Source organism: Cydia splendana, chromosome 8 (genome assembly GCF_910591565.1).
Source record: "Cydia splendana chromosome 8, ilCydSple1.2, whole genome shotgun sequence".
NCBI classification, from domain to species: Eukaryota; Metazoa; Arthropoda; class Insecta; order Lepidoptera; family Tortricidae; genus Cydia; species Cydia splendana.
This window is the reverse complement of record NC_085967.1, coordinates 6741333-6755298: the sequence shown is the minus strand read 5'-3', so window position 1 is coordinate 6755298 and position 13966 is coordinate 6741333. Positions and strand designations below refer to the sequence as shown.

At 37.1% G+C, this 13966-nt stretch overlaps 1 protein-coding gene across 1 annotated transcript in view; it reads right to left on the bottom strand.

Annotated features, from left to right (window-relative positions):
* The window catches only part of LOC134792766 (uncharacterized), a 46826-nt gene that overhangs the window by 13313 nt on the left and 19547 nt on the right, over positions 1–13966 (bottom strand). The window contains exons 5-6 of the mRNA XM_063764090.1: positions 6319–6468; positions 1231–1311 (exon numbers count right to left, since the gene is read on the bottom strand). Of these exons, the coding sequence (XP_063620160.1) occupies positions 1231–1311; positions 6319–6468 (231 nt within the window). The remainder of the gene's footprint in view (positions 1–1230; positions 1312–6318; positions 6469–13966) is intronic.

Here is a 13966-nt window from a genome sequence, read left to right as displayed (position 1 = left end):
TTGAGTCTTGGGAGCATCCACGTTTCACTAAAAGTTCGCATTATGAAAGTGGAGCCAAAAGCTTCGTGGAAATACTTTGTCGATCCACTTGAAGAATATCTTTATTTTCACTTCACTTATTTATTCGTTGCTAACTATAAAGTGCTTATTTGTTATGTTAACCATCATTACAATGTTCTATCTTAGGGCAGTAATCTATGGTCTTGTTTAATGTTGAGCCTAGTTTGAAGGCTAGACATCAAACAGAGGTTGTTTGCTAAACTCGCATAAATTTTCAAATACCATTATTGTTACCTGTTCAAAACAATTTCAGAAGTAAAACTGTAAACAATTTAATTAAAGATATTTCAGAAGTGCGCCTAAAATATTTAAGGGTAATTAAGTGAGACAAATTATTCTGATAAATAAATTTGGTGAGGATCGATGAAGTATAAAGCGGGGTTAGGTTTTCTAGCGCAGCTTGCATTACAAAACTTTTTCGAATTTGTACTTAAATGTATTCTGTACGTAAGTGTACACTAGAATGAGTTTTGTAATGTTCAACATACATACGTACAGCAACACACCTAACCTACCTAATATTTTGACTTTAAAGTAATAAAACAGTTATATAAATGCAGCAAAATGTAAAAAGCACTGATTTCGTATTATGTTTAAAAAGTAATTATTTATTTATTTAAATTTTGATTCAGGCTACAAGGCCCATATTACAAATAGGTACCTTATAGACTAACGTTCATAAAAATGTCATAAAAATAAACACTACCTATTTAGACGACAGAACCGCGTGGCTCCGTTGAATCGTCTGCTCTTGTTTCGGACTATCTGCCCGATTCGAACTTTAAGATACGTCAAATTTTACGTTTAGATACGATATGTCAGTATCAAGTGTGACGCTTTTGTTGGAAGAAACGCCACTGTTTACTCTGACATATTTAATCCATATTGTATATAGACGTACAATTTGACGTATCTTAAAGTACAAGTTCTTAAAGTTCGTGTATGTATCTTATACTTACCTTTAAACGAGCAATCCTTGTTTGTATATATATATATTTCGGGGATCTCGGAAACAGCTCTAACGATTTCGATGAAATTTGGTATATGGGGGTTTTAGGGGGCGATAAATCGATCTAGCTATGTCTTATCTCTGGGAAAACGCGCATTTTTGAGTTTTGTATGTTTTCCGAGCAAAGCTCGGTCTCCCAGATATTAAACAAAGATACTTACTTTTAAATCAATACTGTTACTGCACACGTCAACCCCTTCGAACGTCATCGTGCAGCCAACTTGGCACCTCGTGTCCCAGATCTGGAACAATAACAATTTAATAAATTAAATGTATATTTGTCATCAGGGGAGGTCACAGTGCTCACAAATATCTGAACACGCCTCCATTGTAAAGAAAACCACAATAATGTCAATCGGTCAAAATGAATTATAGATGGTCAAGCAGATTTTGTCAGTAGAAAAAGGCGGCAAATTTAAAAAATGTAGGAGCGAAGGGATATCGTCTCATAGAAAATTTGAATTTCGCGCCTTTTTCTACTGACAAGATTTGCTTGACCATCTATATTTAGAGTTAAAAGTAAAGTCTTTTTACCGGGCATTTTCGTACCTACTTATACGTTTGGATTTACTTTCGAGACACAAAACATTACTACCACTCAGAATATTTCATAAATATGTACTTATTGCACCTACTCTTATATTTACCAGTAGTCATTGCTCTTAAGCTTCGAGCGACACCGGCTTCCGACACATCGGAAGGGAGGGGCCCAAGCGATATCTCACCGTACAAATCTTTCTGCCATTTTTCGCGAGGGGAAAGGTGCACACAGTCGCACTTCTAACACACTTACATACAAAATCCAATCTGTAATGACGACACAAATACATAGAAAATGACACACGTCAAAGACAAATCTTGCAAACCTCGGTCTCTTTTTGTGTACGGACGAGTGACAAGTGTCACAACACGCACACTAACACATTTTCGTTGAAGTATGTTATTGTATTCTGAGAGATGAGAAGTCGGATTTGTCGCTCGACCGATCCGCAATTTGTACTGAGCGAGCAAAATCGATAAATCCAAGAATTACATGAGACTAAAATATAATAATTGTGTTTGAATGTAATTAAACGTACATGATATGTAAAAAAAATATTACATGTGAAATGTAACACTTTCTTTTTGTAAATTTGATGTCCCCGACCTCTTTTTATAACAAAAAACCGAGCAAACAGGCATTTTTGTGCAGCAGTGTTCACGCGCGCGTCTGAACTCGGTCTAGTGAAAAATCCAAGTGCAACTAGTTTTATTACCCGCGCTAGATTAGATTGACGCGCTAATCTTGTACCTCGGCAGAGGGGAAATATTGCGAATGCCGCCTCCCTTCCGTGTTGCTCGAAGCTCTTAAGTGTACTTGATCCGTATCCAACTACCTACATACACAAGTTACTCCTGAAGCATTGCGGGCATCCAGTGTATTTCACAACGCCGAACACAAACGAGATACAACTTTTTTGTAGAGGCGCAAAACGGTGAATAGAATCGCTTAATAAATAATTTGAGCAGTTAACCGCCGCCGAGTGGAATATTTTAATCTCGGTAGGGATGCTTTGAGCCAACAAATAACGTAGGGTTGGCAAACTTAATTGTGAAAATAATTTCTGAATACTGCAGTTTACATTACAGGCAGGTGTGCTAATCTAATGGTGATTGACAGTTTCTGAAATATGTTTCTATACCTACTGTAAAATATTTTGCTACAAAGTAAATTCCTTGTTACTTTTCTTCTAACATTAGGCCATATAGTGTCCCAATGCTGGGCAAAGGCCTCCTCCCTAGACTTCCAATTTTCCCGAATCCCGATTAATTGCAGGCATACAGGCTCTTCAAAAAAAAAATTGTACATACTCAGTTTACGATTCAACCACAAACTGGTTTACCGATATTATTATCTACGTTTTTTGCCATACATATGAGCGTATTTATCGTTATTAAGCGGCATCGGCTTATTAAACCAGAGAGTGAATAATACAATCTGCCTTTCTGTCGTTCTTGCATATTCGAGCGTTAGAAAGGCAGATAAATAATAGTCAAAGATCAGAAAAATCTTTAATACAGCCCTATGTCACCACAAAACAACCATAGGTCAATGCCTCCCCAGCCCTAGGTCCGCCATGTTTTATTCAAAGCGCGTTTACAAGTTTAGTGGTTGCTTTTGTACCGTTTGTCACCGACTCACAGGTGATATTGCAGTGGGATGAAGGCAGCTTAGGGGTAATATGCAGCATGCTAAATGTCCTCGCATAGAATAGATAGTCATAATATAGAAGGTTCACTTTGACAGAGCCGATATTTTACTACGTCGTGAACAATATTCTTCTCTGACGTTCCATAGCACGTTGTCTTTCGGCTTAAAAAGGTTGTAGATCAGAGGACGTAGACTGTTGTTAGTACACTGTGTCGTCCAGTCTGGCCAATATCGTAAGGAATCGTTGGATGGGGGTAGCTCACGATAGATCCCTGTGGTGATCCTTGCGGAGATCTACGTCCAAAGTGGACATCTTTGGGCTAAAATGGTGATTGATTTTATAAGCCGCTCCGCCTTACTCAGAGCACTATTACGCCCAGAAAATATAAGACTATTTATTAGCAATCTGTGAAACTGCTTTAATACACGAGCGAGAAATTCTATTAATATACAACATCGTTATGAGAACAATGGCACAAATGATTTTTCCGAGCGTAAAATTGAGTGAGGTATTAGCATAAATCCAATATTGAAGTTAAAAGGTGAGTGCGCAGAAGTCGACATAGATATTTCACCTTTGCTATTTCCTCGTTTGCCTCGCGTCACGAATGTCACGTGTATATGTAGGTATATTTAGGCTGTGTGCACATCGGATATTTTTTTAATATAGCCTGGCAGCAAAAATTAAACGCAATAGCATTTTTCTGTGAAGCATTTGATACGGAATGTACTTGATAGATGAGGACAAAACAGGAAACACATATAGTACATTGTGCAACATGGGGCGTAAGTTGAATATTGCAAACGAAAGTAACGGCTCGATTCGGAAAATGAATTAGATTTCTACTAGACTTCAACAAGTTACGATACGGATAATTTAAAGATATTTGTAAGATAGATATGTCAAATTTGACGTTTCCGCGATTCTGGAGGTACTCTTGAACGATTTCGACAAGCTATGACTTAGATATCCAAGTCACATCTAGTCGATATCTAATGTAGATCTAGTTGATCTCTAAATCGTCTCAAGATCTTGTGATTATCTCGAAATCCGAATAGGCCTGTAAGTTAAATCGCGACGGCTTGCCGGAGCGATTTATAGACTCGAGTTTGCAATATTATTACGCCCCGAGTTACACACAATGTTTTTCATCACACTTGCGATACAAAATTTAAGTATAAAGACAAAAAACTGTTAATTATGGCACTAGAAACTTCATAACTCCCTAGGGAGAACGCTTTTTCTATAACTCCCGCTAAACCTGCGTGCAATTCCACATTTATTGAGCGAGTGTGATGAAAAATATATACCTAGTGGCAGAATGAGACTTTAGTCCGATGCAGTCCTTGCCGCATTTTAAAGGATCTGAAAGTATTTATGTACGTGTGTGTGAGTGCATATGTGTGCTTGTTTTATATGCCGCCCTTCACACCTATAGTAGCCTAGAAAATGCAACATTGGTAAAGGTCATAGCGAGAAAATGCAGCCGCACGCACGGGTCGCAGCGAAATCGTAACAGCGAATTTAAAATCTTCATTGTGTGATAATAACGAGTACCTATTGTGATTTTATAATTATAACAATGCTGTCCCTCTCGCACTAATACATGATGATAGCAAGGAGGACTCTCTGAAATTGACTGATATTGAATCATAAATTGGTATCAATTTTTAATCAGAACATACCTGATTGGGTCTCCTACTAAAGTTTATACCTATACAGGTATCTGGTATATTTTTCATTTTTAAGAAAAAGCCAGTGTGGTTTAATTTTTCCCATCTGAATACACCTGTATGTTTTGTTTCGTGCTAAAACAACCGCTGCTACGAAGGCTCGTTCCGAAATGTACAACATTTTCATTTCCTTTTTTTCGGCTGTTTTAATTTGCAAAAGGTTAAGCGGCACAGTTTAATATCTCCGCAACAAAATAACATTCCTGGTATTTAAGCACACTTTTAATTTATAAAAGGCTTTGTAAACTTTGCGGGTAAATTAATAAAGGGGATTTCGTTTAACGTAGTTTTTATAATGGCCGTAAATTGTTTTTGTTCTTTGTACAATTTTAGTGCGAAGTTGTTCTAGATAATGGAAAATACTTTGAAAATAAAATCATTGGATAGACAAGTGCTAAGTGGGTAGGCAACTCGTTATATACTGAGAGTTTTTTCATAGATATTATTCCATAATACTGAGCATTATGGAATAATATCTATGAATAAACTCATTGGACGTGTGTCGGGGCACTCGGCCGTTGGTTTTAATTTCAGCCACTAAACTATACTATGCATTAGCTCTTATCTTAGTATTTTTTTTTTAATACATTTGTTTTACCAATATGGCGGTCATGGTCAGTAAAGTGCCGATAAAAGTGAAATGCCTGTGTGTTAGCTGAAGACGATTTCCGCGATAAAGCAAAGTGGAAGGAGAAAAGCAGGAAAGCGGGTCCCGTCACAGCACGAGACAAGCGCTAGGAGAATGATAATGATATGGTTGTCGGCGTAAGCCTCGATCACGCTCGTTCGTGGCCCTTACGTGCTGGCCACGACATTGCGCGACTGGCTTCGGCTAAGGCGACGACCATAGGTGGGAACACATTGTGGTAAGGAGGAGACTAGCTTTCACTTACTAGCAGAATGTATTATGTATGCGGCACCGCGATATAATACATTCGGTAGAGAGTGTAGAGACACACTGAAAGAAAACGAACTAAAGGACGTAGAACTTAAAGATGTCATTCTGTTCTGCAGGAAAACAAGAAAATTTGAGGAGAAAAGTGTGGGAATGCCGCCAGGACCTTAACCTGCAGCTCCAACTTCAGGGAACTAGGCTGAATGAACGCGACACGTGATCGAAAGCCCGCCTGTTTCCGGCCGGGCGTCCCTACACTACCTACATCTACATCTATCTACATCTAGGTGGGAACGAAAGGTCCGATCGCTGTGTCTCGCTCTCACCTATGGTTGTCGCCTTAGCCGAAGCCAGTCGCGCAATGTCGTGGCCAGCGCGTTAAGTAAGGTGCCTCGGTTGTCAGTAAGAATAAGCAGTATTACTAATCACCCTGACTGTCTTGTCCCACGCCGCACTAGCGAAGACAAACGGCTTTTCGTCGTGGCACTTGACAGCGCACACCTGTCCGAAGTGCATGCGTTGCAGTTTCTTTGGGATGAACTGGAGACGCAACTTGTGCACTTTGAATGAACGGATTGCCTGGAAGTAAGAAAAATAGCGTAAGTATAAAAGGAAATAGGTAAGTAAGTAATTATCTCCGCCTTTAAACATATTATTTGTATTGTTTTGGGTGTTATCTAATTTATCATTAATACGACAGTGGACGAACTCTTCTGCATACAAACGTAGTCCCTATTATTTTTATGAAATTTTGTTGCTCCTAGTTGTTTTAATAATATGTATAATCGAAAAAAGTCAATGGTTAATGTACAAAAGGTTATAAAAAGGATTTCCATGATTATTTCCAGAGGACTACAAGTTTGTATAGAGAAGCGGTCACGTGACGTCGTCCTCTTTCCTCCATTATTTTTAATTACTGATTACGACTGACTTATTTATCCAGAAACCAAAACTCATTACCCAGTCATCGAATTAAAGCCCAAAGGACAGGCTATTCATAAATTATCTATTATATTCAGATATATCACTATCATGGCATTGAATTACAATGGTCGTTTTATAATTGGAGGGGCCCTGAAAATAAAATAGATTACCTACGCTTAGAACTTATCTAAGCAAAATTGTAGTAAGTATGTACAAAATTCGTCGGTATAGTTCCAAAACATGATAACTGACAAAATGGTTAAAAATGAGTTATTTATACAGTTTTGTTCACATTTTATTGTTTTAAATATGTATCTGACAATTTTTTTATTTATGTTTATTATTTACAAAGTTACAGAGTGTAAAAAAGTACTAACAGACAGGAAATGAAATATAATGTACAGGTAAAAAATAATAAGGGTATTTAAAACAACATATCTCATAAAACTGGTCACGCAAAATATATAAAGTAACGTTAACATTTTTTGCCTGAATGTGACTATAATTTAGAACCTAGTTATAGCAACTGGTAAAATATTATATCATTATTCATTACTATTTATCTGTAGACATTTCTTTCAATACGCGATTTATTATACAACTAGATAATATTAAATTAACTTAAAACTGATTGAAGTATGCTCGCTAAACGCTAATAAAATCAGTATCATAATTTTTTGAAGTAATTTAGTTAATAAGGAGTGTATTTGTCACATGTTTCTTCAATAAAAAAGGGAAAAGTCAAAAATTGTAATATTAGAATCACTTATAACTGTTTACCTGTAAATAATAATAACACGTTGCATGTAATTTATAACTTTTTATTGCTACGTTAGTTTTTAGAATTTGCTTATAATGCCGTGTGAACGAGTATTTTTTATCACTGTCATTATTTTTAATTCTATATAATTATTTTTTATATGATTATAAACAAATACACAAAAATCAGTCCATTTTTTATACAGGCAAAACATGATAACTAACACATCCCATGTTTTTGGCGGCCAATATTTTATATTATTCGGTTTAAAAATATCACTTTTATCAATTTATAGACAGTATAATATCCAAAAATTTTAAGTGTGAAAGTAAATTTGTCAAAACGCGTTTCTAAATTCCCTTATTTGAGGATCAAACTTCCAACTCGCGTTTTCTCGAAACTATGTTTCAGGTAGTTATCATCATGGTATAATAATATACTCCGCCTGGTACTCTATTCCGAGATTCGCGTATGACCTAACTGACACGGGCCTACGTCATCATGCTGCTTACAGGTTCTCAAACTTTAAAATGTGGGAGAATTTTAACCAACGGTGAAAATTATTTTAACGGCATTAATTTTAAGTTATTCATGTAGAAACATAGTAAAATAAAACAAATCTAATGTATTAAATTAAACTTTATTTATCTATACAAGACAAACGTTTAAAAAACTGATTCACAGTTACACATTAATTACCAAGCTTACGACGTGAAAAGTTTGGAAAACACTGCGACTGCTGACACTGAGCGAGAAGGAAATAACAATTAACACGCGTTCGACAAGGATGACGGTCAGGGCATGAAGTTATCTAGATCCGGATTGTCAAATGTGACAGAGCTATCCTGTGTTGTCAGTAGTGTAAACAGAATTACCCGAACGTCTGAAATTTCTGTCGTGAATCGGAAGATATTGCTAACGAATAATTAAAAATGACGTGTTATTGTAAAATTTAAGATAAAATACATATAAATGAAAATTATAAAATTATAAAGAAATATTTTAACTTATTAACCATAGGTATAATGTACCCATGTAACATGTTATGTTGAAATAAAGTGGCAATGTTATTGTGACGTAGGCCCGTGTCACTCTGGGAATAGAAGACCATGTTTTATTAGACCATGGTTATCATGTTTTAGAAGTATACCGACGAAATTATGTACCTACTTATAGACCCATACAACCATTTCCAGTCGCCGTTACGACGCGGTGTTGACACATCTTGTGTCGACACCGTCTGTTTCGGTCACAATTCCAGTCGCAGAGTCGTCGCCGTGTCGACACAGTTACCAGAAATGGGGAAGGGTCGACACATGACACAAAGTGACATAAAGTGTGGTCGCCGTGTGCACACATTGTTTCGGGTTTGCGACTACTTTATGCCAAAATCATTCGTTCATTCGTTCATTTTGTTCCTGTCAAATGGAAACTGTCAGATGGAAAAATACTTAAATAAAAATAAGTGACATTAATACGCCATCTCTAAAACGGATTACAAGACGTAATTATATATTGTTTGCATTTATATTACAATATGACTTAAATTATTATGGGGAATTAAACTGCTCGAGTGATTTGATAAACTAAGTGTAATATAATCAACGCGCCACCACATTGTTTTAGTTTAGCCGGAAATGAAATTGTTTACTTCTCAGTGCCTGTGTTCATAACTATATTATTTGAAGCATTTTTAGTACTTCGATGCGTATACTATACTTAAATAACAGAAATAACGCTTTACATACTACGAAACTTGTTAATTATGATGTATAAATATGGTTTAAGGCTGAGAAATATTGCAGTCACAAAGTAGTTGCAATGTTTCGACTTTGTGTCGACTCTGTGTTGACACATGACACGCGCTGTCAAAAGTAATAACAAAGTTACTGGTATTATGTTACTGGATTTGCAAAATGGCTCCTTGTGTTGATTTGTTTTCAGATATTCTCAAAGTGTAAAAATGCCGTGGTCAGAGATGGGCATTAATCGATTAACTGTTTATTCGACTAATTAATGGAATAAAAAAAGTTAATTCTCAAATTTTAATCGCGATTAGTTTAGTCGACCTAACATAGATTGAAATTGAATTAATCTGAATATTAATCGAATAAATTATCGATTAAATCTCGATTGAAAGTTGACAGGGGGGCATTTTTGTACGTAAAAATAATAGAAATGTCTTGCATGCAGATGGTAGCAAAACACTTTGTCATAAAAGTCGAGATGGGTGTCGATATATAGGTTTTAGGGAGTGCCGATTTCGAAAATAATGACCATTTAGGAATCCGAAATGGCGGCCATGCACTGTGTCATAAAAGTCGTCATGGATGTCGTTTTATACGTTTTAGGGGGCCTCAATTTTGAAAATGATGACCATTTTGGAATCCAAAATGGCGGCCATGCACTATGCCATAAAAGTCGTCATGGGTGTTGTTTTATAGGTTTTAGGGGGCGCAGATTTCGAAAATGATAACCATTTTGGATTCCAAGATGGCGGCCATGCACTATGTCATAAAAGTCGTCATGGATGTCATTTTATAGGTTTTAGGGGGCCCTGATTTAGAAAATGATGACCATTTTGAAATCCAAAATGGCGGCCATGCACTATGTCATAAAAGTCGTCATGGGTGTCGTTTTATAGGTTTTGGGGGGCGCAGATTTAGAAAATGATAACCATTTTGGATTCCAAAATGGCGGCCATGCACTATGTCATAAAAGTCGTCATGGGTGTCGTTTTATAGGTTTTAGGGGGCGCAGATTTCGAAAATGATGACCATTTTGGATTCCAAGATGGCAGCCATGCACTATGTCATAAAAGTCGTCATGTATGTCGTTTTATAGGTTTTAGGGGGCCCCGCTTTCGAAAATGATGACCATTTTGGAATCCAAAATGGCGGCCATGCACTATGTCATAAAAGTCGTCATGGGTGTCGTTTTATAGGTTTTGGGGGGCGCAGATTTCGAAAATGATAACATTTTCAATTTAAAAATGGCGGCAATGCACTATGTCATAAAAGTCGTCATGGATATCGTTTTATAGGTTTTAGGGGGCGCAGATTTCGAAAATGATGACTATTTTGGATTCCAAGATGGCGGCCATGCACTATGTCATAAAAGTCGTCATGGATGTCGTTTTATAGGTTTTAGGGGGCGCAGATTTCGAAAATGATGACTATTTTGGATTCCACTTTTATGACAAAATACGTAGCCGCCATCTTGGATTATAAAATGATCATCGTTTTCGAATTCTGCACTCCCTAAAACCTATAAATCGACATCCGTGACGACGCAAGTTATCTTTATTTTCAGATCTAACAAATTGCTACAGAATACAAAGGACAAAAAAGAAGCGAGGAGGTAATGAAACAAGCAAAAATACAGATGATTCCTCGACGCAATTGGGTGATTCTTAAATTGTGTCCAGATTTTTTTTGTCATAAAAGTTTATATTTTTCACATATTACTCTCACAAGTTCCGTGACATTTCGACCTTGTAATTTTTTAAGTAAATGTTTTTGTTTATCTATGAGGATCTCACTAGAATAGTATAATCAAGGTATGTTTATATTTGATGAATGAAATAGTAACGCAAAAAAAAAATATATTTGTGTTTTATATTCCTGCCGAAGACTTTTATTTTACCTTTTCCTTCTACACAAGTTTGGCCAAGTAATAAGAATTTAGGGCTCTCAATTTTATTTTGACTTCTACAACAGTAAAGCTACGAGGCCATGTTTGGTATCGTTTTCGTATAAATTCGCAGTACCAAATTTAGTTAAGGTATCACATTGACACCATTCCGAAGTAAAAACATATAAACTTATTAAAATACTTTCTTTTAAACTCCTCTTCATGCTTAAACTGCTGAACAGTTTTAATTTAAATTTGGTACACATATATTTTGAGTCCCGAGACAGGATATAATAAGTTATCTCAAAAATCATCCTTTAAAGGTGTGAAATGAGGTGTAGGGGGGAATTCAGAATTGACTTCTTGAAGTTAATACTGTTTAAGTTTAGGTTTGAAGTCATGTTTTTTCATCATTTTTAACTAAATCAAAGATGTAGACCATCCCAAATTTCATATAAATCGGTTCAGCGGTTATTGATTTCCCGTACAAATTTCCACGCCACTTTTCACACCTTCAAAAGATGATTTTGGTTATAAGATCTATCCTATGTCCTGTTCCGGGACACAAACTATTTCTATACCAAATTTCAACGAAATCGGTTCAGCGGTTAAGCGTCAAGAAGAGTTTCAAAAAAACCGGCCAAGTGCGAGTCGGACTCGCGTATTAAGGGTTCCGTACATTAAGTCCGACTCGCGCTTGACTGCACATTTCTAATAGGTTTTCCTGTCATCTATAGGTAAAGAACTATTTTGTGTATTCAGACGGACATACATACAGACGCACGAGTGATCCTATAAGGGTTCCGTTTTTTCCTTTTGAGGTACGGAACCCTAAAAAGATTTATTTTTATTTTGTGGAATGGTGTCAATGTGATATCTTAAATGGATTCAGCACCCCAGATTTATACGAAAACGATACCAAACACGGCCTAGCACCTTCACTGATATAGATATATCAAGATAAAATTGAGAGCCCTAAATAAACTTTCAAGAGCGGATATCTCAAAAACTATTCAACATATCGAAAAAATTGACTGAATAAACTTGTAACAAATTAAATTAACTTTCATTTTGTATAAGTGGCCATGTCGCTGAGATGCATAGTTTCCGAGATATAATCGAAAAACGGGAAAATGGGACCTTCAAAGCCCCTCTCTCCCCCCCGCTCAAGGGCTACGGCCGGGGACTTTTGATATGTTCACCTCCTAACTTGTCAAACAGAGTTACGGAGTCAAAAATTGTGTTCCGAGCATTTCCCTCTACAACTTTTGGAGCATTCGTTGCCTGACCTAAGTAGCTTATTGAATTTCTTTAAAAACTTTTCTGTAAAAGGTTGACGGGTGTTGGGTGTTTATATGGTTTCGGTCGATTATTATCATTTGCATTGCCCATGATGACTTACTAGAATTACGAGCACACGAGACACTAATAGTAGTTTGACAAACCTTGGTTTTCAAGAGGTATTTTATATTGACATTTGCTGTCACAAATTTGCTGTCAGATTTAGTCGCAAACCGCACGCAAAGTGCACACAAATGTGTTGACACCTTGTTACGGAAAAGTGTAGACACGGCGACGACACTTTGTTTCGAAACAATTCTAGACACATTGTGTGGACTCTGTTACGACACATCTGACATTTAGTTACCACTTTGTGATTCTGCGACTGGAATGGTTATATGGGGAGGGACTCTTAAGGCCGTAACACACTATCGCACCGCACCAAAGTCATTGTGCGACGCACCGATAAGTATCGGCCTTTAATAGGTCACAGTGTCAGCGGTGAAATAGGTACATACACGTTCAAATGTATGTCTGTAATAACAGTCGAACATAAAGTGGTCTCAAAATCCACTTCAATTCGTAGTTGAGGGTGCTTGAATGGTAAGTTTAAATGAACATGAACCCCTATCAATATATTAGCAAAATTTAGAGGACTTGAGAATTTATGTAGGTACCTAAGTTGTCAAGCAACTTTAGACTATAAAGGTGAGTCAATAAAGATGTTTTTTTTTTTGCAACTAATATGTACCTTTAAGGGCGAACGGTGACACTTAAATTATTTACACTCAGGGATCCTTTAAATGTAATCCTTGACCAATGACCCAGTTTTTAAAGGATTAAAGGCGGCTCTCAAGGATACCGTAAAACCGTTGTAATGTTCAATTTACGACTAAAGCCATAAACTGAGATTAAGCTTAACGGTTTATTGGGGGGCTACGTTTTACGCACACTCGTAACAAGTGGTCGGGATATAAATTAGATAATTTGAAAATTCTTGTGGGCGATAAAAAGGCTAATTTTCACGGCGTTGTAAGGTGCAAATCTGATAAACGTTTCGGTCGGAGACAGTTAAAATTTCCCAAACTAGCAAGCATTTAGCAAGAAAGTCATAATCGCCTATTAGGTACTAGCTACATAGTACATTTAGTGCATATTCTTCAATAGCCGCGTATCCATTAGAGGCAGCCTCGGGTCGAGCGGCTGCCTCGCCCCGAGGCCGCGCAAGTGGAGACGCTTGCTCAACCTGAGGCTCGCCGCGACACGAAGCAAATTCGTGGCCGCGAGCCGAGCCATATTTTGTCGGTTTTTTTACCATGCTCAAAGGAGCCTCAGTCCGAGCCGTGCATTTGATGGAGACGATCGACGCGTTTTGGCTTTAAATGCACACGTTGCGGATCAAGCTGAGGCGATTCGCCTCGAGCTGATCACAACGTGCCTCGAGCCTTTGCCTAAGAGCGAGCAGCCTCAAACTGAGGC